Below are 27,823 nucleotides of genomic sequence, written 5' to 3'. Positions count from 1 at the left end.
TTTCACTGAGGATTCCAAAACTTCAATTACATTGCTATAAAACTACCCAACAGTAACAACAGTAACAGCAGTGACAACTTTTGTCTCTCTTTGCTCTTTTCTTCTCATCACCTATTGATGGACAAACTTCATTTCATTCTAATATGTGAGGCCGTCAAAGACTCCATTCCCTTACTCCCCTGAGATTCTCTCCTCCTTCCTATTTCCTCCTGCATCTTCATATCAGTTTCTCCTCTCTAGGTCTGCATAGAGCTCTAAAAGGACTATACTTCATTATGCTAAATGGAATGGGTTTAGAATTCCTCATCATTTATTCAACCACTGAAAATTATGTCTCCATTAAACTGAAAAATTCCAAGTGAATCATATGCTTTCTACAGATGAGTTATCAATCAAAACTGTAAACATCTTTCAACTGAAATATTTTTATATGGCTGAAGTGCATACTGGAAACTGTAGCTGAGGAACTTCATGTCCTCTGTGACCTGAACAGAGTAAGCATCCTGTACAAAACACAGTGTTAGACCCTCTTGCACATGATCCATCACCCCAGGCAAATAACTAGCCAACTAATAACACATTTCATTGTAAATAGATAATAGAAGGAATTCCAGAGGGAAAATAGGAGTAGCAGCCTGCCTCATAGGAGCCAAAGTGCAAAATGTCTTGGGACAAAGTGAGAAATTTAAACTTTGCTGCAACAAGCTGCCAGGTAAGGAAAGCACAACTGGAGCAGAAATGGGCTAAAAGTCATCAGGAACAGTGAAATTAATTTGTTTTGCAATTTATCTGCCACTAGCACAATAAGGAAGACAATAAATAATATTAGATCAGTATTTAAGTTGAGCTGTTTAAAATTTATTATACAAAATCACTTTAATTGAGCTTAATTATTAACATCTTAAATTAATTATTGGTACAACATTAACTTAGACAAGAGTGGGGCTCCCTGTCTCTTACACAGATGTCTTACAAGAGTGCAACAAAGCTGACACACTCATTCAGTCACAGTCACATGCTACAAAAACACACAAATACACAGCAAAACTGGAGCAAAGCTAATGGATTTTCATATGAGGTCCTCCGTATAAGTAGGGAGTCCATACCAGACTTTGCAAAAACATAATACATAAAGATGACATGGCTTTTCTGATTTTATTTTAAGTTCACCAACATATGTTGGACAGATGACTGACCTAGACCTTCTAATATTTCTCCATTGTGCTAGGACAGGTGACCTGATGGTGATATCTAAGAACACAACATTGAGTTCCTATGCTCTGGTAGGAGACACCATGATGAGCTTTTCAGCAACTCCAGCAGATAACCACTGAGAAATCCTCACCACAGTAACTAATACCATGATAAACAGTGAATAGTTTTCAGTTAATATTTCTGTACCATAAAAACTGCTACACAACAGTGACAAGCTCTCCCTAAGTTTTCAGCTGCTGCCAATGACCGAGAAAGAAGGTATATGGCAAAGCAAATCTTACACAAGTTGTCAGGGAGGCCAAGTACCACTCCATTCTCTCAGTTTATTCAGTCTTTCTAAAACTTATCCCAGCACCACTTCCATGAGGGACTTTTTAGAGTCTCAGTGGGAGAGAAAAACTTCAGCTGAAAATTGCCCTTCACAATTAAAATGCTCCCTGGGCTATAATTCCAATTATTACAGAGTATTTACTCAAAAGCACTAAAGGGGATGAGATGCATAAGCCTCATTAGAGAATGCACAGACTTCTATATTAAATTAATATTTTAACTCTTTTCTCCATTAGTATTAGGACACAGAATTAAAAATTCCCATGTATGTGTCAGCAGTAATAAATAATAAAAAATATGAGTAATGCTGTGCAACCAGGGGAAACTCTACAACCTCAGGGTATATAAGGTGTATATATTATTTCCCTAAGACTTGTCACATAGGCTACATTGGTCAAGTACGGAAATAAAACATAAAACCCAAATCCCACTTTCCCCATAATAATTAAATTATAATATTAGTGCAAAGCTATTAAGGAAAGTTAATATTATCATCCTAGAGTTCCAAACTACTGTTTCACATTGCCTACTTACAAATACACTAAAATGGATCCCAGCTAAATTATTGTTTTTGTTGCTTTGAAGTCTGTTCATCAGCCTAACCCCTAACTTCACATGCATTATTAAAATATCTCTCTTACTCCATCTTTCTACATATGGAAATTTATTACTGACAAAACACAAACACAATTATATACTGTGTCAACAATGCTAAATTATCTTCATTACATAGCGAGGCAGAAACAAAAGTTACTGCACTGCATCATTTGACATGACATGTCAGGCTAAATGGTCCCACTTCCATAGCCTAGAAATCATGGATTTCAAAGACAAGAGTACCTATTGATTTAATACACAAATCTGAAAGGCTTAAAAAAAACAAGAGGTTTGTAATTCCTTTCTTTCTTTCTTTTTTATGTTTAAATAATATACTCTTCCACCAACAGGAACAGAAGCATCTGTTCCTGGTAAGTACCTAAACTAAGTGGAATATATCTGTGTCTATGTTCAGAAACCCTACAAAATGTGAAGGCATGAATTCAGAAATGAAGGCACGCCCTTGCACAAAGACATACACACATTAAAGGAATCTTGGCTGAGGGCCCAGTCTGCAGCTCATACACCGCTGTGGCTCTAGTGAAGCACACAGAACCAGCTTATGCCAGTCTCTTAATATCCAGAGTCAAAGTTGGTGACCTGTAAATATAAATCCAAGTATAGCTTTATCATGCATAGTGTATCAGGTACAAAATAAGCATCAATGAAAAAAAAAAATTAGTGGTGCAGCTTTTCTTTTTTAGACTCAGGGGAAACAAAAGTACTAGACTATGTCTATATGCCATGAACTGAGAGTCTTCAAAAAGGTCAGAAAGCCAACTATGGGAATTATAAAATTCTAATCTACATTTGCACTTACTTTAATTTCATCCTAACATTTCCATTTTTATAAGAAATGACAGCCATCACCTTAATCACTAGGATACATTTTCCAGCTACAATATTTATAAGCAGATCCCAGTGAAATGTATGCTTGCATTAAAGTACTGAGAAAACCTCTTCACAGATTCTTCCTTCAGCCTCTGCTACATGTGAATCTACCACTTATTCAACTGTATAGTAATTTCCCTGCCCATTCAGAGGGCTTGGAACTGGATGACCTTTAAGGTCCCTTCCAACTAAAACCATTCTATGATTCCATCATTCTAAAGAAGTTGCTACAATGGAAATACAACCAGGTCCAGCAAATGAGACTGGTAGATAATACCAGGGAACACCAAGTTCCTTCATTTAAACTACTGTCTACTACAAAGAACAGACGGTATGAGAGAAAATGCAAACATTCCCTTTAATGAGATGCCAGATTAATAACTTCCACTTTTTAAATGGCTGAAATCTTTTGCAGCTAAGCAGAATAAATGAAATGCAACCATGAGCAAGAAGCCTGCAGTTACAAACCTCTGATTTAGAAGTCTTTTTCTCTTAACCATATGTACTTGTCAAAGGTGCAGTTAATAAACACTTCCTACCAATTTAACACAAATATTTTGCAGCCTGAAATGAGATGTCATATCCCTGATTCTTCACAGTAAATCCCAAACTGAATGATGAGGTAGAGGAATCCAGTTGTGGAGGACAAAAAAAAAAAAAAAAAAAAAATGTTGAGCGTGACTTGTATCTGACAAATTCCAAAATGACAAGCAACTAATATAAATTAAAACATTTATGTAAAAACAAGCTTGAGTCCTGGTTCAAAACCTACACTTAGTTTGCATATGGGAAAGGTTTCTAATAAAAACAAACTGTCTTTCAACATCATTAATTTACCTTATATGGAGATTTATACATATACCAAATGGATTACCACAAAAGGATTGGCCAGAAATAGACTGGATTCAATGCCACAGAACCTATTCTGTCTTATATTCAAAGCTCCCACCAGGCCTCTCACCAGAGTACTTCATATTCAGGAGGTCCATCTCATTCTCAGCAGTTTTATTAGGCAGGTAAACCTGGCAAGTATGTCTAACACTTGCCCACTCCTTTTCCAGTTGCTCTGTCTTCCTGTGGGAGGATGTGGCTGCCTAGTTATCACAATTACCTGCATTAGCAGATACAAATAGTTGGAAGTCATAATGCCATCACTGCTGCCCTACAGTGATTAATATTAAGGCTAAGGAAATTTACTCATAGCTAATTCTCTGTCTGCCAGTTATAACCAGAGCCTAGTGGGAGCAGAACTGTTCCCGAATGCTAAACTGGTCTGTGTGCAGCAAGGATGCTTCTGCTTCTTTCACTGCAGCAAGACAGTGAGAGACTATCTCAATGTGCTCTCTGCATAAAAACAGGGGTCTAAAGCAGCAAATGTTGCATCACCTCTTCTTGGACATCTGACAACTATTGATTCATAAGGAAAAAACCACCAGAGTAATTAAGAGCTAGTAAGCAATGAGTAATGGTCACTTCATGGTTACTGCAATGGCTACTTTAACGAAATGGCTTTTCATTTTTCAATGAAAAAGGTGTTATGTTTGAGAATAAGTAATTTCCACAATAACAAAAAAAGAGTCCAGGCTCTGATACGGCCTCCTACCATCTCTGGGGAGCTGAGGGGAAAGACACATGGACCAAAGTACCAAGGCAAAGACAGGTTGAGAGGTAGGGCAATGCTGGCAGGCAAGACAAGCCTTAAGTTTCAGGGTGAATTGAGCTTTGGGAAGGTGGTTTACATAGGGGAGAGCCAGCATAGAAGATCCTGACACAGGGCCACAGGATGTTTCAGAGCAGCAAAGAAATAAGACAGTCAACCTCTGTGCATAATACACATTAAATTAAGCAAAAACGGAGGCAAGAAACCTGTGCTTAACCTACCCTTCTGTTTCCTTTACCTCTGACAGCTACTTGTTAAAGTGTAAACCCACCCCTAAAGGTGGAGCTCTGGAAAAAAATGGTGATGAGCAGTGTAGAGCCTACAGCACCATCAGCATCAGCACTGACACCTGTAGACTAGGTGATACCAAGCCTAGAAGGATAAAAACAGAGTGCCAATGCTCAAGGAACATGAGGGAACACGTAGAGAGGGAAAAAAAAAAATCAGTGCTGTACTCTACAAAACCAAAAGAAATGTGGAAGCTAAAATTACACAACCCAAATTCTGTGTCTGACCATACAGAGAGAGGCAGAGGTAACAGCAGTCCTGCAGCTTTACTTGTTGTATCCTTTCATCAGACTCCCTGCTATGGTTTAGCCTTTTCTCACTGACACTCCCACCACTTAGCTTTTGGAGTAGGACCCACACAGGAGACAAAGCCAGTAGGTCTGACCTGCTTCAAAAAAGACTCTACTGATATCAGTAAAGTGCACAGCCCAAAAAACCTGCTTTGTTTCTCTGAAAGATTGGGATCTAGATAGGGAGACCTATCAGATGTTGCTCAGACAATGTTGCTTTTCAAAAACACCCTGAGTGAACAGGCAGACTTGTATATGAAAGCCATGAGCAAAACCATGAAGATGTCACTTCATGGGAAGTGCTCAAATGTTTAAAGTGAATTAATTGGCAAAAATAGTTTTTGGTCAGGTAAATAAACCCTCTTAAGAATAACATGCAGAATGTTATCTTAACCCGACATAATTTCCCTGAACCTGGAAGAGTGTTCCTGGTGTCTCACTTTACCAAATCCTTTTGTTTCATGTAGATTTAGTGGCTGCACCTATATGAAATATGAGGTAAGTAAATTAAAACAATCTTGGGAGCGGTTACAAATATTTGTTTAACATACTTGAATTACATTTTGAATGGTTTTATAGATTTTATGCAATTCAGGTAGGTAGGAATTGTTACAATTGAGGATCAACGTGTTTTACTGTCTGAGATGTGGGAAGGAAAGCATATAAGAAGATTTAAAGAAAATTAGTTTCTTCTGTTATTTTTGGTTGGTTATAATTCCATCAAGCTTTCTTAATTTCAAAGGAAATTGTTCACAATTTAAATGTCATTAGTTAGGGAAGAAAAGGATTTGCTATGAAATAATTAGCAACTCCCTTCCTGTAGGGAGAAAAATTCCCATAAATGCCAGTATAAGTGCAGATTGGCACACAGCCTCTTATTTTATGTGCTAGGTATTTCATTCATTATCAGTATGAAAGTACAGTACTGTACTGCTTTTGTCTGAGATAGTTTTCTTCACAGTAGCTTGTATAATGCTATCTGAGACCAAAACAGTGTTGATAACATAGGTATAAATCAGTTACTGCTGAGTAGTGCTTATACAGCACCATAGCCATTTCTGTTTCTCTCTGATGGAAGCCCTCACACCTGTCTTTCCACTTCCATTTCCAAAGTATGTATGTCTTTCTATGTGCCCTTTCTACCAGTACCTAGCTGTCTTCAGCTCCCTATTCTCCCCCCAGTTTCTCCACCACTGTCTCCTCGTTACCCCTTCCCTATACCTGATCTGGCTCTGACTGTATGGTAAGGCAGCTCCAGCTCACCCAACTGAGGACCAGTTTTTTTCTATCTAGACTGAGCTGTGGTCCCAAGTTGTATTTCCAACCTGCATAGCTACTGAAAAGCATGAAGCTGGGCATGGAGCACTGAAAGCATTATTCCTGAGATGTCCCAAAGTATTCCAGAGAACCAGTGACACCCCGATTATCACTAAACCTTTGCATTTCTAGACTTCATAATGAAGAGATAACAGAATTCACTGACTTGCAAGACATGCACCAAAGCTACACCAGGGCAATACTTGCATGCTCATTTTTTTTTTAAATTGACCTAACAGTATTTCTCATTGTCAAGATCCACAGATGTCTGTGCTGATGCAACCATATGTCACCTTCTCCTATGCCATTAAGTAACACCTCAAATGTGATTTCAAATGTCTGAATGCCTTCATACATTATGGATGCTCAGGTTCATAAAATCATGACTGGATTACATTGTTACATCAATGCAGTAGACACTTGGGGAAAATAATCTAACCCAGACTTCCTCGTCTATCACCTCTAACCTTTTTTTAAAAAATACCATCTAAGAATGCATGAGAACAGAAACTGGTTATAAAACGTTGCACCAAGACAGCTTGAGGCTAAGTTGTAGGAATAAGATGTATTTATGTGGGCATCAGAATACACTGTGTTAATCAGTGGGGGGGGGGGGGGGGGGGGGGGAATCTGTTATTTATCTTTACTGAAGAAATATATTCTAGATGTCAAAGGCTTGATGCATCATCCTTCACAATTCAGTGGCTCCCAAGTATCACGCAGACAATATACTGGAGCTGCAACTGCTGTTTCACTCAAAACACCACAGTAAGGCGAGAATCTCACAACTGCTTTGTATTAAAAGATGGATTTGGAGAAAAATCTATTGAAAAATACATGAAACTATGTCAACTGACATCAGATAAGTTTCACTTCACAAAAGGAACTCATTAGCTGACCCGGGAGACAGCAGATTGAATGCTCATTAAGAAGTCTTTTGACATCTCCATTCCTAACTAGCCATGTCCCCTATGCATTTACCTTTCTGCTCTGCAGCCTGCATCCAAGCTACTAGTGTCCTAGCTGTCTTAACACAATTAGTCACAAGCATACAAAAGAATTTAGGACTGTGAGACCAAATTGTAGAAACACTCACAGCTAAATATGAGAAGTTCATGAGAAAGGGCCTGGATAATGCAGAGGTTTTAAGAAACATTGAGGCTGTTTTCAGGCCAGAGCAGCCCAGATGGGGGTTGGATGTGCTGCAGTGTCTCACTGTTGATATCCTGATATCTCTACCCCTGAGCCTAAAGTAGGATCATATGCTACCAAAGGCAAGGGTACAAAACATTTGCCATATTTTGGAACAAAAACAGCTGGTGTAGGTAGCTAATCCTTCACGACTCTGGACAGTAAGACAAGTACCTAAATTTCCTGAGACTGCATGTCCCAACACAAACCTGGCAGCTTTTCCTACTGGGCACCTCAGGACATTCCCTTTGTAAAGCCTCTCCTTGGCAGCCTGCCAGTCCTGCCAGGAGCTGGGTCTCCACACCAGCAGCTCCAAAGAGCAGGAAGCCAGATGCAGGCCAGTATGCCTGGTGAGACAAATAAATTTCATTCCACAGATACTTGGAGAAGGGTTCAAAGGCAAACATGTAAGTTTCTCTGGCAAAAAACACCTCACTGTCGTCTTAGTAGAACACTGGCACTTGCTCGGCATGTTTTTCCATCTGCATTTCAAAAAGAAAATTCAGTTCTTTGGGATTTTGTTGTAAAAGACCAATGTTTTTACCATGCTGTCTCTCAACACACCTCTGCAGGGTCATTTGCCATTTTCCCAGAGTAACTGTGAAATAGCTGGCCATGAAATTATGAAAGCTGAGAGTTCAATGACTCACCTCTCCAATATCAAACACAAATATGTGCTTGCATCATGAAAATAATAAAAATGGCATGTTACATGTTAGAGGATCCTGGTGGAAAACCCAGGCAAAGTAGGATGCCCCACAAGTTTAATTAATGTATTGCCCCTCTAGCAGTTGTCTTTTTTTCAAAATACATACTATTCATGACCTTTCTATGTGAGATGGTCAAGGTTAAGAGAAATAATACTAACAAGGGAATCAATGAGTACCTAAAGCCCCTGTCAATAAATAAATATTACCCCAAACTTCAAAAAGTTTTTAGCTGGATAGACGGCCAGGCAGATAGAAAGGTTTAAGTTCCTCAAGTGTTAATAAACCCATTATCATTGCTTCAGTCTTATACATACAACTGCAGCTACAGTTACTAATACAGCAAAAAGGTCAAAGCAATTTGAACTACAAATGTAATTCTTTAAAAATTAAATTTGGCCAAACATTAAATATTTGCCGCAATCATGTGAATATTCTCTAACTGAAATAAATGGAATTATAAAGGCAGTTTTGACCAACTGACTTCAAAATACAAATGATCTATGTAGGAAAATACCAACATCACTCAACCTACTGAGCCTTCACCTCACAATTCAAGGATTTTTCAGTAGAGTATACTACCTAGTTAATCATATGCATACCACAATCATTAGACATTGAAATCACTGAAGTTTGAGAGCTGTAAAGGATTCTCACTCAGCAGCAGCTAATGTCCCAATTAATATACTGCCATTGCAGATCCATGGGCAGCATCCAACAATGAACTTCAACATACAAGGAGCAGAACAGCTCAGCTGTTTTACCTAGCAAGGCCTTGAATGCATAGCATTCAGGTACATAAATTATTTTCTAAAAAATTATTTGGAAATCATAGACTCACGGAATACACTCATAGTTCTTTAAAGGTCATCTTGTCCAATCCCCCTGCAGTGAGCAGAGACACCCTCAACTAGATCAGGTTGCTCAGAGCCCCACCGAGTCTGACCTTCAATATCTCTAGGGATGGGTTCTCCACCACCTCTCTGGGCAAGCTGTTTCAGTGTTGCATCACCCTCATAATAAAGAACTTCCTAAGGTCCTTTTTTCCACTCTTTTTAAAAATGGATGTAATGTTGGCTTTTTTTCAATCACCAGGGACTAAGGTGTGGTATTACTCATCCTTGGTCTTTCAGATTAAAATGAAACAGAATCTGGCATTGTATCTCTGAAGGAAATAAAACTACCATAATAGTAGAGTTAGAAAAAACAAAACTACCAACACTAAGACACCTCTTTTCAGCCTCCTATCAGGTTTATTCATTATCATTAAAGACAAATTATAAACAACTGAGATAAATAATAAAAGATAATGAGAAGACAAGTATTTACATTGTTATTATTGTCTTTTAAAGTATGATAATTGTAGATGAAAATAGATGGCTATAAATAACACTGACCTCACTGTTTAACACACAATCTCTTTAATAAGACACCTTTCCACACACCAGAGGCAGAGCTTCCCTTTGCAGTGATGTAAGTCAGAGCTGAACACTGATCTGTGCCCTTTCTTTCCACTATTCCCTACAGAATTCTCTTCTATAGTCCCTTCATGCAACAGCAGCAGCAAAAAAAAAAGAAAACAGCAAACCTCTTCCTGTGACAAGGCTCCACCAGGTTTGGTCATGCATTAGTGCTCTCCTGAGCAGCACTGCAGAATGTCTGCTGCCCACCTGGCCATGGTGGCGACTTACCAAGAAACTGAGGAGAAAAACGTATTTGCATGCATATTTTAAAAATGCACACATATTTGAATAAGAAAAATAAAAATAATTTTAAAATTTCTTACTATGGAGAGCTCAGATGAGGTCAGAGCTATAAAGCCTCTGAGGCAGAAGAAAGGACGAGAATGCTGAAGAGAGCTGACAGCAGTTGACTAAAATCAACGTGCACTAGTGTGTTGGATATGGTCTGGAGCAGTTGCATATACTGCAGCTTTGTGATGGCTACATTATTATATGAAGTTAGCACTGGGAAAAATATACTCTCTGTTTAGCTCCTTTCCAGGAGAAAACATTTTGTGCATTGACTGAAGGACTCTGAACCCTCAGGGAACCAAAGGCAATGAGAAAGGTCTGTGATCCATCTTCAGTGCTATTTTTCCAAATTTCACAGACCCTTACATTTGCCTGATGAGCATTTTGCTTGCAACAAATGTTCCCTTCCTCCCCACCCCACACATAATTTTATTGAAGTAGTTAACTATTTATTTTACTTGACCTGACTCCCAGGGACTGGTCCTTCAGACCTATGCTACCTGCTAGCCTGCCAGAAATCCCACCTGTCCTTAAATGGGAGGAGAGCAGTTCCTGGGAAGTTAGTGCTCCTGTGGCAGGCTGACACACTCTGCCCCACATTGGTGGTGGGCAGAGTGCTGCCCTGCTGTGCTGTGCAGTTCCATGACACCTGAAGCAGGTCTCCATCCTACTCTGAAATATCCCCAGTCAAAGATGGTCACTTCAAAGAACCACAGAATCATCAGAGCTGGAAAGGACCTGTAGAGATCACCAAGCCCAACACTCCCCCTAAAGCAGGATCACCTGGAGCACATTACACAGGAATTCATCCAGGTGGGATTTTGATATCTCCAGAGAAGGGAACTCCACAACCTGCCTGGGCAGCCTATTCCAGCTCCTTGTCACCTTCACAATAAAAAAAGATCTTTCTTGTATTTAAATGGAGCTTCTGATGTTCCAGCTTGTGCCTGTTGTCCCTCAATCCTGTCACTGGGCACTACTGAGAAGAGTTCAGCTTCATCTTCCTTGCACCCACCCTTTAGATACTCGTAAGAAGGTGCCCCTCAGTCTTCTCATCTCCAGGCTTAATAGTCCCAGTGCTACATAGACTCAAATGTTGAAGAGCAGCCTTCAGGGAGTGTTTTTGCACAAGACTTTCACCCTTCCTCTATTTAAAGGACTGTGGAGGGCGCAACCCATGGACTGTTCTTACAGCTGTACCTGCTGGCACAAGATTTTCACAGCTGTACGGATGCTGTGTACTGAGGGGACAGTTCACTCATTCTGTGCCAACAAGACTGGTATTCTGAACAACAGGCAAATCTGGTTTAAAACTCGGCCCTTAAAAGAACACCTCACACAGCTCACACCAGTGAACCTCCACCAACAGGTCTGCAACAGGATGCATCTTTCATCTCCCACTCACATTATTACAACTCAAACCAGAGTCAACCAAGCAAAATCTCAAACAGCATCAGAGAAGACACAGAGCCACCCCCAACCAGTTAAATTACTGGACAAAGAGAACATTGCAATGATCCCCAAAGTCAATACTGAACACCCTGAAGTGCAAAATTAATAGCACTATGCACCTAATGAAATGTGTACTGTTATGGACAGAAAAGTTTTCTGTATTTGGGAGAACAGAATTAAAAGATAATTACTGTAGTGAGATCCACAAAGGTCCATAAAGCCTGCTTTTTAAAGAGAAAGTGGCCTGTAAAATGAAGAATGGGAAATGGAATAAAGCAACATCTATTTTTAAATTTGCTTTCCAGTTCTATTTAAAATATTTTTTATAATGCAGAAAAGCATACAACTTTGACTAGTTGAAGCTAAAATACATTTTTACACCTGCACAGCATCTACAATGAAAGATCTGAAATACATACTATTTCCAAACATCACTATTTACTCTTAGTTAGGCACAACAGGAATTTCAAAAGCAACCCAGTTGATAAAGATTTTAAACCTGAATCAGATAAAAACTCAGGCTGCAGCTGCAATTATTTCAGCAGTGATTTTTTTCTAGCCACCCACATATTAGATAGCAAAAAAGAGAATAATGAACAGCAACAAATATATGACAGCTCTGTTTAACAGTTTGAGTACTATTGTTATTCTGATGAAGCTTCCCAAGAAGCAAAACAAGCATTTCAGGATATATTTACACAATGTCAAGAGAACTGGGAGGTATATGCTCTAAAGCTGCTTCATGTTGTTAACCTGAATAGCACAGTTATTTAATACTAACTATTTCATGTTTACCCACTTTAACAATATGAATATAAACAGATAATTTTTGTCAGAATAAATCAGTATACAGTGCACCTCTGGAAAACAAAGGGCCAAAAAAAAGACAGGTGGAAAATTACAAGCTGGAAAGGACTGGAAAGTCACTTGCAGGGATCCAGTGTTCTCAGCATGGCTGAAATGGAAAAAGCATGGTCAGGGTTGGTGTACAACTTTCTCTGACTCCTGTAGATTGAAGTCATCAGTATCTCTCAAGAGGCAGTGCAAAAGTGGTCTTTTCTGGAGGACAAGACCTTGCTTGTGCCAGAGGGATCCTGTAGGAACACCTATGTTGCACACAGACAGACAAGTGTGAAGCTCACACCAGCATTGAAAATTAAAAAAGGGATCACTGTGGTATCATGGGGTTGCTTCAAATGCAAACCTGAGTCCTCAGTGACACATGGCTGAGAATGCCCGTTTGCTATGCAGAAATATTTCTCAAGTCTCTATCATATCAAGCATCTCTGCTTGATTTTGGTGCAGTCCTTCACCCTTCGAGCCATTTACAAAGAACAGAACACAGTTTATGTCTTGCTTTATAAGTTTCCATGAAACTTGTACTTACCTGTCACCTAAAATGAAAACAAAAATGTTGTGTAATTTCACTTTGGTATATAACTAATCACGAATATATTAAACTGTTTTTTTAATAAGTCAATGAAGATAACACATGGCATTTATATTTAGCTTTGCTCTATTTAAACTTCCTTAACAAGATGAATGCAATTATAGACAGACCTTAGCACTATAAATTGGAACAACTTTACTGAGCTCCATGGTAATTTCCCAACTTAAATTAGCTGTAATTATGACAGTAATGTTTCATCCCATAAAGCACAACAGAGAAATAACTTGGGCTAAAATACACATAGGAATATGTTGTAAACAGTTTTTTGACCTTTTGTTTATTAATCCCTGTAATCTGCCATGATTTGCTTAGCACTTGAGTCAAAAGGTCTGCAACTGTTACACAGACTGAAACATGCTGGAAACATTCTTCACAAATTGCCACACCACGCAAGACTTGTAACCTTTCACTATAGCCCTTCAGTCACAGACTTGACCCACAGAGGTGTTGGCTGATGATGAGGTACTAATAGGGGAAATGAAGAAGGACTTTGCAACCAGAGTAGAAGTGGGGTTTTTTGGCCGTGACAATCTTTTTGCGTCCTCCATGAGCTAAATCAACAGCTTTTGTAACTTCTGTCCTGACTCATGTAATTGCAACTCCTGTTCGTTTCACAGACAGCAAATACATAACCCTTATTAGTACACTGGGATCTCAGCATCTCCCACTCATCTCTGCCTGCTTTCAAGCCATACAGTGCTAGATGTAAAAGGTATTTATTTACACTCCACATCTCAGAGTGTTTGTTACCCTTGGCAAAGGTCGGATTTTAGCTGAACTACAGGATGTAGGGAAAAAAAAAAATCTTACCAGTAAAACAAAACTTCAGGTATAGGAGGAGCCTGGAATCTCTCTCCACTCATCTGCTCCATGTAGTATGGCTCACAGGGAGATTACATTTCATTAACTTCACTATATATAGCTAAAACCAAGTAAAACTTGATTTTTCTTATGATTTGTCATTTTAAATAAGAATACTAAACTAAAGAAATAAAAGCAGCCAAAAATCTCACTGTCCTTAGATTGTCAAGCAAAACACCTTAAAAAGAAGTGAACTGGTGTCTGTTAACCCCATGCAATTTTACTTCAGTAATGAAGGTAGAACAGCTTAAATAAAACTGAAATATGAAGTAAAATCCATGCACAGCTAAGACTGGCACAGGGAACATAGAAAAAGAAGGACAGTATGAGTGCACACTAGGTCTAATAAAGGCACAGAAGCTTGCATCTTTGGTGGGCTGATTATACTATCTCTTTACTTCATACTCTAGAGACCAGTACTAAAGTAATTTAAAACTTAACTGGCCTAAGTTAAAAAAAATGGTGTATTCCAGGAGATTCTTGCAGATTACGTTCCTCATGTTGCCACCTAAACATACCTGTTTCACAGTTCTTGTCATTCAGTGATAAAACATGTCCTTCTTTAACGTACAAGCACAAAAAATCCTCCAACTACTGAGACATCATGCTAGGCCTAAGAGCTCTTAAGCTACAGGAAACTGTAAAATCTGTAAAGCAAAATAATTCTCTAACATTATACCTTTTCAAAATAAACAATTAATAGGCTAAGTTTTCAACAGTAACTCTATTAAACTACAATCATGTACAAAAGATTTCATGTAATATTTAAAGAACCATATTAAACCAGGAGATTAATTTATATAATCCTTTATCTATAAGGAAAGACTCTTGATAGGCCCCATAACTGCCACACTAAAACAATATATGTTTTCCAGAAGCTTTTAATACTCAAAGATGATTTGTTCTGGTCTGAAATGCAGGATTTTAGATGCTAAGGCTAAAAAGACAGAGGAAAAAAAGCACAGCTTTGACAACTGGCTTGCTTTTTCTCTTTTCCCTTCCCTTCCCTTCCCTTCCCTTCCCTTTTTCCTTTCCTTTCCTTTCCTTTCCTTTCCTTTTGTTCCTCCACAGACCCCCTGACCGTGCACTCTGCAAAACCAGTGACTTGATAATGCATGAAAGCAAACTTTTTTCCCTCTGATACATTGCAGCTCTCTCACCATCCAGGAAGGTACTCAAAAATCAGTATACATCGACAAAGATGGCAGAAAACAGAACTCTGGTCTTTACAACTCCCCTCTGGGTGAAAAAAAAAAAAATGTCGCCTACATTGCTGTTCACCAGGAATAGTCCGGGCCAAGTAAAAAATTCAGCCTTATTGCTGTGGACCCAAGTGAGCCCCATCACACCAAGTCAAATTACTCTGGATTTATTCAGCTATAATTGAGATCAAGCAGTGGACTAACAGCAAGTACTCTTATGAAAATGAAGCGCTTCCTGTTTGAACACCTTTATCAACCCCGCATCCTAATCGTCAGATCTAATTATTTTCAGTTTTTGCTGTATATATGGTTATTACAGGGTGCGAACTCTCCATCAAAGATTGATTTTTCAACATTAAGGAAAATTAATATTCCAAAAACGGCAATAACAAACAAAACAAAGAAAAAACCAACCAAACAAAAAGCCATACCCAAACAAACCAGATCAATTCTACTACTTGCAGAAAAAGATAATAATGACCTGGAATGAAGAAGCAGCTAATGACCTGGCATGCTATGTCTGACACACAGGCTATTTTTTCTTGAAGGCAAATGCTATCTGTCACCAACTAATTATTGAGAAGAAATGTGACAGTTGAGCAGTACAAAGTTACCATGCCTTCTAGCTGCGATTTTAAAAAATGAAAAATTGTTATCTACAAACTTAAAACAAGATTTAAGGATGGCAACCTGCAATACATGAGATGAAATGCCAAATGTTTCAAAGTTGGAAGGGAACTTATTCTTTAATTATATACTTTTTTCTACAAATATCAGCATTCCTTGCACTCTCTTTTGGCAAACGGTACATTCAATTACACAGGAGACATGCTGCTGCTCCTTTTATTTCTGAACAATGCCTGAAGGCTGGAAGGAAATGGCCAGAGGGTTTGCTAGTTTCTTTGAGCTTCCTCTTTGCTCTCAGTTCATTGCTCCAGACAGCCTTTTGCTGAGAACTAAAGAAGTCTCCCTCAGAAGAAATTATTTAACTCAGTCCTAATTGCCAGGACACTCCATGGTCTTCTAGGACAACCAGGAGAAACCAAAACCTTCTACAGGGCTCAGGCAGGAATTCTGCCTTCAAGCAAGCTACAGAAAGATGGTCACCCTCCAACCCTTTTCCACCCGGTATCTTACTTAAGCACTTGCAAGCCCATGATTTACTCCCAATGGATTAGATAATGCCCAAAGCAGGTATGATGGTGCTTAGCCCTCTAGGGAAACACAATGCCTGACATAAAGCTCCCTGGAGATAATGGCTCCTCCCCAGGAGAAGTCTGACTCATAAAAGCAACAACCGTTCCCAGTCCTTAAGCAAGGATCTTTCCTGCCCTTCCTCCCATAGAAACAGGCTGGATGAAATCTTGTATGAGCACACAGAAGGCTGTCAAGGGACAAAGATATTATTTCTGTACCTTTTTTAGTCCCTCTTCTTTCCATTAGATTTTGTAGCTACTGCTGCACAGGACAGAACCTTATCCTTATTAGTCAGTTTTATGCTGTTAAAAGGGTTCCTTTTCCCCAGTTGAGGCAAATTCAATGAAAATATCTGTAAAACTCTTCACCCTCCTGTAGCAAAGAGAACACTAATTTGAAGATCTGTCCTCTTATGTGGGATTTAGTTAATTTTAAGGCAGATTTACACAGTAGACTTTTTCTAGACTTTCTCACATTTCATCCCTTTCTTAGTTTTAATTGTAACTAAACTGAACTCTCCCCGCAGTTTAAAATTTACTTTCCTTCCAGATGCTGAAGCCTATTAAAATAGATATTTTGACTCTGGTGACTAGGCTCTAAATCAAATGAGAATTCATACCCTGCACAGTAAGTAATCCAGGGAAAAAATATGCCAACAGGTATCTTCAGCTCTTTATTTATAAGCGATGAAAAATAGGGGAAATTATTAGAGACTAACATGAGAAAAAATGAAATGGCATTAGTTTCAATACAGAGAAAAGTGATCTAAATTAAATTAATCAGGGTGAGCTCAGCTTTTCAATTTTTTTGTCATACTAAATTCACACTTTAACAATGACAGCCTACAGGCTTATTTTTAGGTACTTAATATGTAACAAGATGTGGTGAAAGCAGGGAAAGGAGAAGTTACTGAAAACATTTTCTGTGAAGACAGCCATTCAGAGACTCTTCCCAACTCTGTGCAGGTGAACCATTCAAAGAACAGTGCATATATTTGTATGACACTAACACCTGCATAAAGATTGTGATGCTTTTTAGAAGTGTTAAGCAATGCACAGTAATACTGAGACCACTATGTGATGTGGGAGTTCAGCACTTCTGAAAACTAGGCCATTCATTCCAGTGCCTAAAACCACATTTTTCTCACTGAAAGGCAGACATTCATAATTTGATTGTATCATTCTTAATATAAGTATGCAGCTGAAAGAGAACAGCCACACAGCTCACCAGACCAGTAAGAAATCTTCACAAGACCATAATCTCCCTAAAGTGTGTGATTTTTACAAGATTCAGTGATGGGGACTGTGTTAATTTCAAACTGTGCTAATTTCCTAACAGCAAGGTAAGAAGGGTTTGTCAGACACAAGACCATCCAAAAAAGTTAGCTCAGTAAAACCATGAGTATAATGGTGTTGGTTTCACTTTTTACAAATCCTCAACACTGCAATTAATGACTTCTTTACTACACTGTTTCACTAAATCTCTTTATAGGATGAACCATTTATTAAATCACACCTACTGAATTTCGTGTAATATCTTTCAAAAAACTATCTATAGAAATGTATGGGTAGGTTTAACGTACAACATTAGAAGGTGGTATAAAGTCAGAATAGGTACATTAGCAGTAGTTCATAAAATGGAAAATGCTTGTCATAAAGAGAGATTTTAAAACTGAAACCTAATTAATGCCTGACACAAAGCTGCTTTTTACAAGTACCTATGGCTGTATTCATCTTTATTTCAACTACAGAATGTTTAATGAAGAAATGGGTGCATTAAGAAAAGTGTGGCCAGTAGGTAGAGGGAGGTTATCTTTCCCATTTACTCTGCCTTGGTGAGGCAACAGTTGTAGTACTGTGTCCAGTTCTGGGCCCCCCAATTCACAAAGAGCAGAGAACTACTAGAGAGAATACAGCACAGAGCCACTAAAATTATAATGGGACTGGAACATCTACAATACCATGAAAGGCTGAGAGACCTGGGTCTGTTTAGCCTGGAGGAGACTGATGGGGGATTTCATCAATGCTTATAAATATCAGCCTGACCTCAATACTGAGAACAATTATGGAGAGGTTCATCTTGAGTGCAATCACATGGCAAGGGTATCAGGCCCTGTCAGCATGGGTTCAGGAAAAGCAGGCTCTGCTTGACCAACTTGAACTCTTTCTATGACTAGGTGACTTGCCCAGTGGATGAGGGAAAGGCTGTGGATGTTGTCTACCTGGACTTTAATATAAAGCCTATGACAGTATCTCCCTGGCTGGAAAGCTGCCTGGCAGCAAAGGACCTAGGCATATGACACCCAGATGAACATAAACAAGCAGTACGCCCAGGTGGCCAAGAAGGCCAGTGACATCCTGGCCTTTATCAAGAATAGTGTGGCCAGCAAAAGGGAAGTGACATGCTCCTGTACTTGGCACTGGTAAGGCCACATCACAAGTGCCGTGTTCAGTTCTGGACCCCTCACTACAAGAAGGACACTGAGTTGTTGGAGCAAGTTCAGAGAAAGGCAACCAAGCTGGTGGAGGGTCTGGAGAACAAGTCCTGTGAGGAGAAGCTTAGGCAAAGAGGATTGTTTAGTTTGGAGAAGAGGCTGAGGCCTTAATGCTCTCTACAACTACCTGAAAAGATGTTGTAGTGACTTGGGTGTTGGCCTCTTTTCTCAAGTGAATAATGATAGGACTAGCGAAAATGGCCTGAAGTTGTGCCACAGGAGGTTTAGACTAGATATTAGGAAGAATTTCTTTGCTGAAAGAATAGTCAGGCACTGGAATGATCTGCCCAGGGAAGTGGTGGAGTCACCATCTCTGGTGGTGTTCAAAAACTGTAGATGTGGCACTTCAGCACACGCTTTAGTGGGCTTTAATGTTTTTTTTCTAAGTTGATGGCTGGACTCTGTGATCTCAGAGTTTTTTTCCAACTGTGACAATTCTGTGATTCTGTTATCTAAAGACAGGTGTCAGGAGGATGGGACAAGATTCTTCTCAGTCACTAACTGGAACACAGGAGGTTCATGCTAAACATAAGGAAAAGCTTCTTTACTATGTTTGGAGACATTCAAAACCTGTCTGAACAGGTTCCTGTGTGATCTGCTCTAGATGACTCTGCTCTAGCAGAAAGGTTGGACTAGATGATTTTCAGAAGTCCCTTCCAACTCCTAACATTCTGTGATTTTGTGAAATGGAAATCACAACACTTGCCAGGTTATATCTAAAACCACATTCCTGTCTTGTATCTCAGGAAATGGTCCAGTCTTGGTAAAAATGTTAAACAATATTTGATAGTAAACTTAAGATTGAAAGACAATGTACAATCTACCAGGTATTTCGAAAAAGCAATAAACAGATGTCTAAATACAACCTGTGTGTCTAGTTCTTACTCCTTTCTTACTGTACTAGAGATTGATTTTATGAATGTAATTACATACTTAATAATGTGAACACAAAGCATAGCACAGCCATCAGCAACAGAAGATTAAATGTACTTGCACTTGCCCCTTGTACACCCTGTATAAACCAGATTCCAGCTAAACTAAAACCACTCAGAGCAATGAATTCTGTAAAAGTCATAAAGTCATCTTCTTGTCTTCTTAAGTCAAACTTGAATGGACACGTTCATGTTATGTAGTGCACCACTGGTTCAAAAAGGAATAGTCCAACCTTCTTTATCCAAACCTTGCAAAGCCAGTAAATACACTGCCATGCAGTGACACTCTGCAGAGGAGCTGGGTTAAAACTAACCTAACCTAACCAAAAAAAAAAAAAAAGGCTGGTCTTAAACTAAATAATTTTGGAAAGGAAAGAGAAAACATGAAAATATTCAGAGAAGTGTTTCAATTTGATATTTTCTGATGGACAGAATTTTATGTTTCAGTTTGAAAATGTTTCAGTTCTCTTTCTCTTTTAAAGGTATAACATATATAAATTGAATATAAATTTTAAGACAAAAACCACACATAAATTAGCCTAAAACATTCACATAAGTAGTAAGAGGGCATACCACTAAAGAGAAAAAAAAAAGTTATCTGTATTTATTTATCATCAAGTGGTTCAAACACCTGGTGGACATAATATGGACTTTTGTCTCTAGCAACAGTACACCACAAGCAACTTAATTACTCTTTCAGTAGCAGAGATCTCCAGCTGTGAAATATTCACTGCTATAGAAAAGTGGGAACCAACTGACCAGTTTACATGAGGATTTCTGGTACTACAATATTAAACACTGAGTATAAACTCTTGAATAGAAAATAAAAAGCCAAATACTCAAAATCAAAACAGCCTAGGTTAGCAGTTCATTATTAATTTAAGCAAAATCAATTCCTTCAGACCAAAATTCAACTTTCCTTGCCTCTTCAGAATTACCATTGTTATAGTCATTGTGCTGAAGGAAAGCAGAATGCAAGAGTCTGCCGTGCAAATAGGAAATGGGAATTTTGTTGACAAAATTAATCAGTGTGTTCAGTTTTTACAGGTCTTATCTAGTTTCCTTACAATATGCTGCAGTATTAGAGGTCTTACCATGCACAACCTTATTGTCATTGGCCCTCACTGCCAATGAGACTTAAGTATATATTTGAATGACTAGGGATTTCAGGATTGATATCATGTCCTTGTTTAGCCTCATGGAAAAAAACAAACAAACAAACCCATAAAAAAAAAAAATAAAAAACACCAAAACAAAAGACAACCCCACAACAAAATAACAGGGGTCAGAAAACCACTAAAATAAGGAAATAGCTTTTTTTCAGGATAACCAAGCACTGCTTCTATGTAAACCATGTCAAACTATATTCAAAGTAAAAACAACTCGAGGGCATCATGCATTTTTATTTTAAAGATGACATATCAGCCATCCTCTTCACTCTGCATGGTTTCTGGGGGACCAATGTTTCATATGGAGGCAGAAAATAGGAAAAATGCAGACAGATTCTTCTAAAAGAAAGGAGAACTCAACATATCCTTTTCAGATCCTGCAATAAAAAGCATTAAAAAAAAAAATTCCATCCAATTCTGATATTTTGCTAGATGTAGTAAGACTAAATCTTGCACAGTCACAGTACCCAAACGAGCACCTTATTTTATAAGGAATCTGTCACCCAACTTACTGCTTTCTGAAAATGAAATCGAAAATCTTTTGAACGGCAAACAATCTGCCCCATATTTAGTGCCTACAATATGCACAAAGATGTGCTTTCATTAAAGTAAAGGAAGTAACTCTGTAATGTCAAACAATTCTAAGACATGTGAACACAGTGCATTTAAAAAAAAAAAAAAAAAAAAAAAAGGAACAGCAAAATACAGTTCAAAACTACATAAAGGACTACCTATAATTGACACAGTACAAATATGTTTGTACTTAGAGAGTTTCTTTCCTTTTAACTTTTCAAGAAAAATCCTGCAAACGCAGAATCTCGTTGAAGAGCATTTACGTCTATCCAGTGATCATTTACACATATATTATTTACACAGTATAACAGCTTAATATCACCTAAAGGTCAATTCTTGAAACATGTCTAAATAAAGCATAAAAAAATACTAGTTCTCAGTTGGTTTTCCCAGAACCTCTGTACTTGAACAAAAGCTAAGTCATGCCCTCAGGGTTTGGTTCAGTGCTTCTCAATAAATGTGCTCCAGTGCAGGCATATCTATTTGGATTAGCTGCAGCATTGTTATGTACTACCCCAATATTTGGATAGTCTTAATGTAGGAAGAGGCTGTGCAATCAGTCCAAGCAACATGGAAAAATGGGATAAAGTCGCAGAAGCTGTCCCCAAGAAAAAAAAATCTCACACAGATAAGCTTAGCAGTTTATAGCACAAAGACAAAAAAAAATTAGGTCCTCATCATAACTTAAATAATACTGGTACACTGACTTCCATGGCTAGAGTGCTCAAGTAATGTAATCCTTCTTACACATCATTTCTACTCCTACCCATTTCAGTCTATTTCCTGGTTTGAACACCCGTCCAGTGAACATATACCCCTCTGTCCATTACTCAGAAGCTTGTGTTCCTGCCAGTTCAAAAAACAAAGTGACCAGGCTTAATAGCTGAAAGAACTGGACAAGGTGCGTCAGCTGATACTCAAGTCTATATTCATGAACTAATAGAGATTTTGTCACTTACAGACAATTCCTGAGCACAATAGTCAAAAAACAGGGTCACTGCTCAGGAGTTCCACAGCTGCAGCAGTGGCAGCAAGAAAAAAATCATATTCAAATACAAGAAAAATATTCTTGGATAGCCTTGTGCTCTCTTAAACTGATACCATGTACAACACACTGTTGTTGAACCTGTAATAACTTATCTTCAATGTGAGAAACCAAAGTTTGGCTTTTCATCAAGGCTTACTGTTTGCGTGTTACATACTTCACAAGAGAGATTACTACTGTAACCCTGCCACAAAGCACACCCTGTACACTAAGAATACTTTAACAAGTCTTTCTAAATCACAACACAAACAAGCAGAGGACACAATGTCCTTATCTAGAAGGATGGTTTTTTAAATGTCCTTAAAATGTGAAAAGAAAGCAAAGTAAAATTTCAGTATGCTCCAAGTAACAACACACTTTCACCAATTTCTGTAAGCATAATGTTTGTTTGTCAATTCAGATTAAATCTTCAAGGTTCTGAAATTGGCTTCCAGTTAGTGGTTTACTGATCAAATGCTGCCACCAGTTAAAATTCAAGGCTGTGGATTGTAAACCCATCTACCATCTCTCCATATAGAAGTGATAAAACTTTGTTTCAACATTTATAAACAAGTTTGTTTACCATTAGTTATGCCCTTGGGCTTTTTACTTTATTCAGCTTGGAAAATAGAAACAATAGACAGGTTCCACTTCCTGGTTTCTTGCTGCAATGTTAGCTTTAAAAAACAGTGCACAGTAGCTTTCTAATTCAAAAATTTTAATTACATGATAAATAATGTTTGTTAGATAATTTTTATAGCATCAAGCCTTTCAAATTTGTCTTTTACAACAAAACCAAAACATAACATACACTAAAACCCTAAATGAAAGACTATATACTACAAGCAACCCAAAAATACAACAGCTCTCAGCTACTTGGTGAACTATTCTACTCCAATGAAAATGAAGTTGCATTTTCTTCTAGTAGGCAGGGACAGGGTAGAGAAGTGGGAAAGAATTCTTCTGAGCAATCTCACAGCCTGGGTACCATCTGGCCCTGCATCCAGGCCCCGAAGCATGCACAGAGGAGACCCAATGACTGTGGGAGCACTGCCTGCACTGAGAGGTTCAGTATTCTACCCTGACAAAAGAAAAACAACTGATGAAGATATCAGATAAACTGAGAAAAAATTAAAATAGAAAAGATAAATGCAAGACTTCTTGTCAAGTCTAATAAAATCAAGCTAAAAGATAGGAGAATGATGTAGAATACACTGTTAACATACCATTAAATAAGAGGTAACTAAGAGTCAGGGAAACAAAAAGGCTGTGTGTTCAAGGTTTTACATATATTTCCTTTTGAAAACAGACAAACAAAACAAATGTTGAGACATAATTGAAAATGTGTACATACACAATCCAGTTATAACCAAAAACTCAGAACCACTTCTAAGTAATATTCAAGCTTACATGCAATAAAAGACATATTTTGGGACCTTATAAGCTATACTGACATTTCACTTAATGTCTCAGAAATATGATTTCATCAATTGATGACAGTGTTGCATCTCTAATGGCACTAAATATGGCTCTCATTCAAGAGAACAAGGTGCTGACGTGAAACATAGACTACTTGTTATTAAAATCATAACTTTTCCCATTTTTTTAATTTTAACTTTATACCATATGTTGAGGACTTTGCTGTGTTTCTGGTAAGTTTACATAAAGAAGAAATTCTACATATATTTAATTTTACATATAGATATACATATTCTACAAATATGCATCTACATAAATTTAAAAAGACAACAGAGAAGCTCCACAGAGCAGCACTCAGAGGAATGAGCCTCCTACAACAAGGATCACGTTTCGAATCACCTCTCTCGACACCCCCTCTTCCTCGTTTTACATTTGCACCAAGGTAGATGATTTATTGATCCTCCTTGTAAAAGGAAACAAAAAAAACCTGCCACGGTATCGAACAGATGCACCTCACTGCCAGCAGGAAATGAAGGGAGTCACCACTGTGAAGGGGAAAAAAAAAAAAAAAAAAAAAAAAAAAGTACCTTTTGGAGCCTCCAATATAGGTGAAGGTAAAGGTAGAGTCTGAATACCTGAAATCTGAAAAACGAAGAGCTGCATTACTACAACTTGCCTCTATTTTGGCTGAAATAACCGAGATTTTACATACCAGCATTAAGCTACCGACACGGGATGACAGAGGGGGAATCGGGGTGAATCAGAGGAAATGCAGCATCTTCCCCCAGCCTCTCGCAACAAGTGCCGGTGCTATGGCAACGGCAGGGATTTCCATTGTCAGAAAAGGCAACAGGCAGCCACAAGCCGGGCTCCTGCGACGGCTCATGACGGCCGGCACCGCCAGGAAAGCGACGAAATCCTGAGCGGCAGGTTGGGGTGAGCGTTTGCACGGAAAGCGAGGAACGAACACTGCTAGCCGTGACGCCGGACCTGAAGCCGGCGGGCGGGAGATGATGAAGGCAGGCATCGTGGATGGCCGGAGGCCGGCACTCCGGTAGTAAGCCCCGTGACCCCGCCGGAGCTAAAAATCACCAGGGCTGTGCTCAGCCGGGCGCTCCCCCATCAGCTGCGGGCTGCGCTAGGCAGCCGGGGGCACGCACACCACACACTCGCCCCCAGCCGCCACGCTTTGCGTGTGGCCACTGCCTTGCTCCCCGAGTCAGGATGCCCCTTTCCTCCTCAACACCTCCCCCCGCGCTTTCCCCGCCAGCGCCTGCTCTCATCTGCCCTCACATGCCCTCCCTCGGAAGGAGAGAAGAAAGAGGATGAAGAGGGCCGAGGACTGGCACACACGGATCGGCGGCAGACCCCTGTGCCGCAAAAGGTGCGAAGGGCACGGGCACAGCCCGTGCAGCCGCACCGCGGAGGGAGAGGGGTCTGGGGTGGCGGCGGCAGCGGCAGCCTCCGCGCCGCCAACCTGGCGCCCGGGAGAGAAACTCACCTGCAAACAGGCAGTCCTTCTCCGCCTTGCACTTTTGGATCACAACGTCAATATCCTTCTGAATCCTCTCTTGTCTTGAACACATCCCCATGGAATAAATCCCAGGGGAAAAAAAATACAGCCTTTATTTCCACCCCACCCCACCTCCCGTGCTGCCAGTTTTTAATAATATTCAGTCCGAATGACGGACACTGGGGCTGGCGAGCAGGACTCTCCCCACGCCCCGGAGGGATCCGCTTGGCCGGCTGGAGGACGGAGGAGGAAGGTGGCGGGGTCCGATGTTGCATGCCCAGATGTGCACGCCCAGATGTGCCCCCGCTGCCGTCGAACGGCGATTTCCTCACAATAGATCCAGCGGAGGGTGGAGGCTACGACGACAGGGATCCCCCCCCCCGCCCCCCACGCCTTCTGGTTTTTTGGGGGTTGGTTGGCTGCTTCGGTCTTTTTTTTTTTTTTTTTTTTTTTTTTTTTTTTTTTTTTTTTTTTTTTTGGAGGAGGAGGAGGAGTAGGAGGAGGGGAGGGGAGGGGAGGGGAAAAAAAAACCAAAAATGGAGGGGGGGCTAAGCCACCCCGACCTCTCACATCCCTGCCCCTCCCGTCAGAAGCCGCGATCGCCGCGCAGCAGCAACGCGGAGAGCTGGCGGCGACGGCGCCCGCACTCAGTCCCTGGCGGCGCAGCGGGGCCGGCGCTGCTGCAGCGACGCCGAGCCGCAGACCCTCCCCTCGCTCCCGGCCCGGCACGTACGGCCCCCGCCAGCTCCCCCGGCGGAGGCGGCGCGGGGGCAAGAAGAGGCGGATGCACACCGCCGTGCGGTCGCCCCGGGGCTGGCGGGCTCGATGGCTTCGGCCACGCCGCCGGCCCTCGCCTCGTCCTCCCCGCCCTGGCCCTGGCCATAAGTTGCCGCCTCCTCCCGAACCGAAGAGAAATGCAAATGGCAAGTGATCGGGCGGCGGGGTGGCTCCCAGGCCAGCACCAAGGAGGAAGCGGGCAGCGCCACGCAAGGCCTCCGGCGGCGACGGGACAGAGGGCTGAGGCGAGGGAATAGGGTCGTTTCGCCCTTTCTCCCAGGGAAAGGCCGTTTCGGGGCGCCCTTCCCGGGCACGGCGGGACGCGCCGCCCTCCGCTGGCAGCCTCCCTTCGGCGATGCGGGTCTCCCCGCCGCCGGCCCTCTTCCGCCGGGCTCCGCGCTCTCCGCCCCCGCGGCGGCTGCGCTCCTGCCTGGTACCGCTGGCGTGACCGGCGGGAGGTTCCGCGGGTATTGGTGTTTTGGCAGGAAAAGCTTTCCCCGAGCCGGAAGATCTGGCAGCCCAGCCTTAGCGGAGTGCTTATCACCTGCCTGCCTCCGTCCGACCGACGGAGGTGCGTGCCTGTGGCAACGAATAAAAAGAGAACGTGTTTATTAACCCCCCTCTGACCACCGTGAGTTTTTAAATCGTGCTCTTCTCCCCTCAGCCTCTGGCAACGCTGCTTCTCAGGGCTTCGGGCTGTCGGTGCAGTGCCTAGCGCTCAGCTCTAACCCCGGCGAGAGGATTTATGCGCCAATGCAGTACAAGTCATAACTAACATAACTTGGAAGGAATGGTCAGGTCTGCAAAACCAAGTATTTTTCATCAATCTGCAAAGTGAATAATTAGCAAGAAAGGGTGTGAACATAGCGGAAACTGATTTGTTGTTTCTTTGTTGTTTTTTTTTAATGAAGATTATGTACAGAATACAGTTCATAGGTATTCACCCAGCTCTAAACAGCTCCCATGGATTATTCATTACTCAGCTAGGTCGCTGCAGTGTTTTTTCATTAAGCAAGTCTGTATTATACATGTATTGTTTTTAGACACATGACAAAAGCACTGATTATTCTTTGTATTTGCTCTTAACTGGGCATAGCTAAAAAGTGATTAAAAAACAAAATTTACATTCTCATCTTGACAAGATTTGTGTCTGAAGGACAGAACAGAAACCAAATTACGAGGAAAGGCAGGTATTGTTTCAAGAGAACAAAAATCCATCATGTGGTGGGGTTGTCTGCCTCCAAGAAAACAGTTTGTCTTAAGGGAGAGTTCCAGATGACTTTTCAATACAGTTCACTGAATTCTCTTCCACTGCAGCAAGACTTCCAAGGCAGGATGCAGAACTTGTCACTGTAGGCAGAAATAGAGTGTAACATACTTAGACACTGTCATTCTGTATGGTTATGCCAGCTTGGTCAGTGAGTGATGCATTTTTAGAGGCTTTTTTCCCTAGAAATTTTAGGACACCAGCAGCCATGTTTGCTGCCTTCTCCATTATCTCAGTTAGAAGACATAATCAG

At 40.4% G+C, this 27,823-nt stretch overlaps 1 protein-coding gene across 2 annotated transcripts in view; it reads right to left on the bottom strand.

The window, feature by feature from the left end:
- PARP8 (poly(ADP-ribose) polymerase family member 8) overlaps positions 1-25,848 on the bottom strand; it is a 114,216-nt gene extending 88,368 nt beyond the window's left edge. For both annotated transcript variants that reach the window (XM_030467241.1, XM_030467242.1), the window contains exons 1-2: positions 25,515-25,848; positions 24,601-24,655 (exon numbers count right to left, since the gene is read on the bottom strand). In XM_030467241.1, the coding sequence (XP_030323101.1) occupies positions 24,601-24,655; positions 25,515-25,605 (146 nt within the window). In that variant the 5' untranslated portion in view covers positions 25,606-25,848. The remainder of the gene's footprint in view (positions 1-24,600; positions 24,656-25,514) is intronic.
- Between the last annotated feature and the right edge of the window lie 1,975 nt (positions 25,849-27,823).

This window comes from Calypte anna, chromosome Z, assembly GCF_003957555.1.
Source record: "Calypte anna isolate BGI_N300 chromosome Z, bCalAnn1_v1.p, whole genome shotgun sequence".
NCBI classification, from domain to species: domain Eukaryota; kingdom Metazoa; phylum Chordata; class Aves; order Apodiformes; family Trochilidae; genus Calypte; species Calypte anna.
This window is presented reverse-complemented; position numbering and strand designations above follow the sequence as displayed.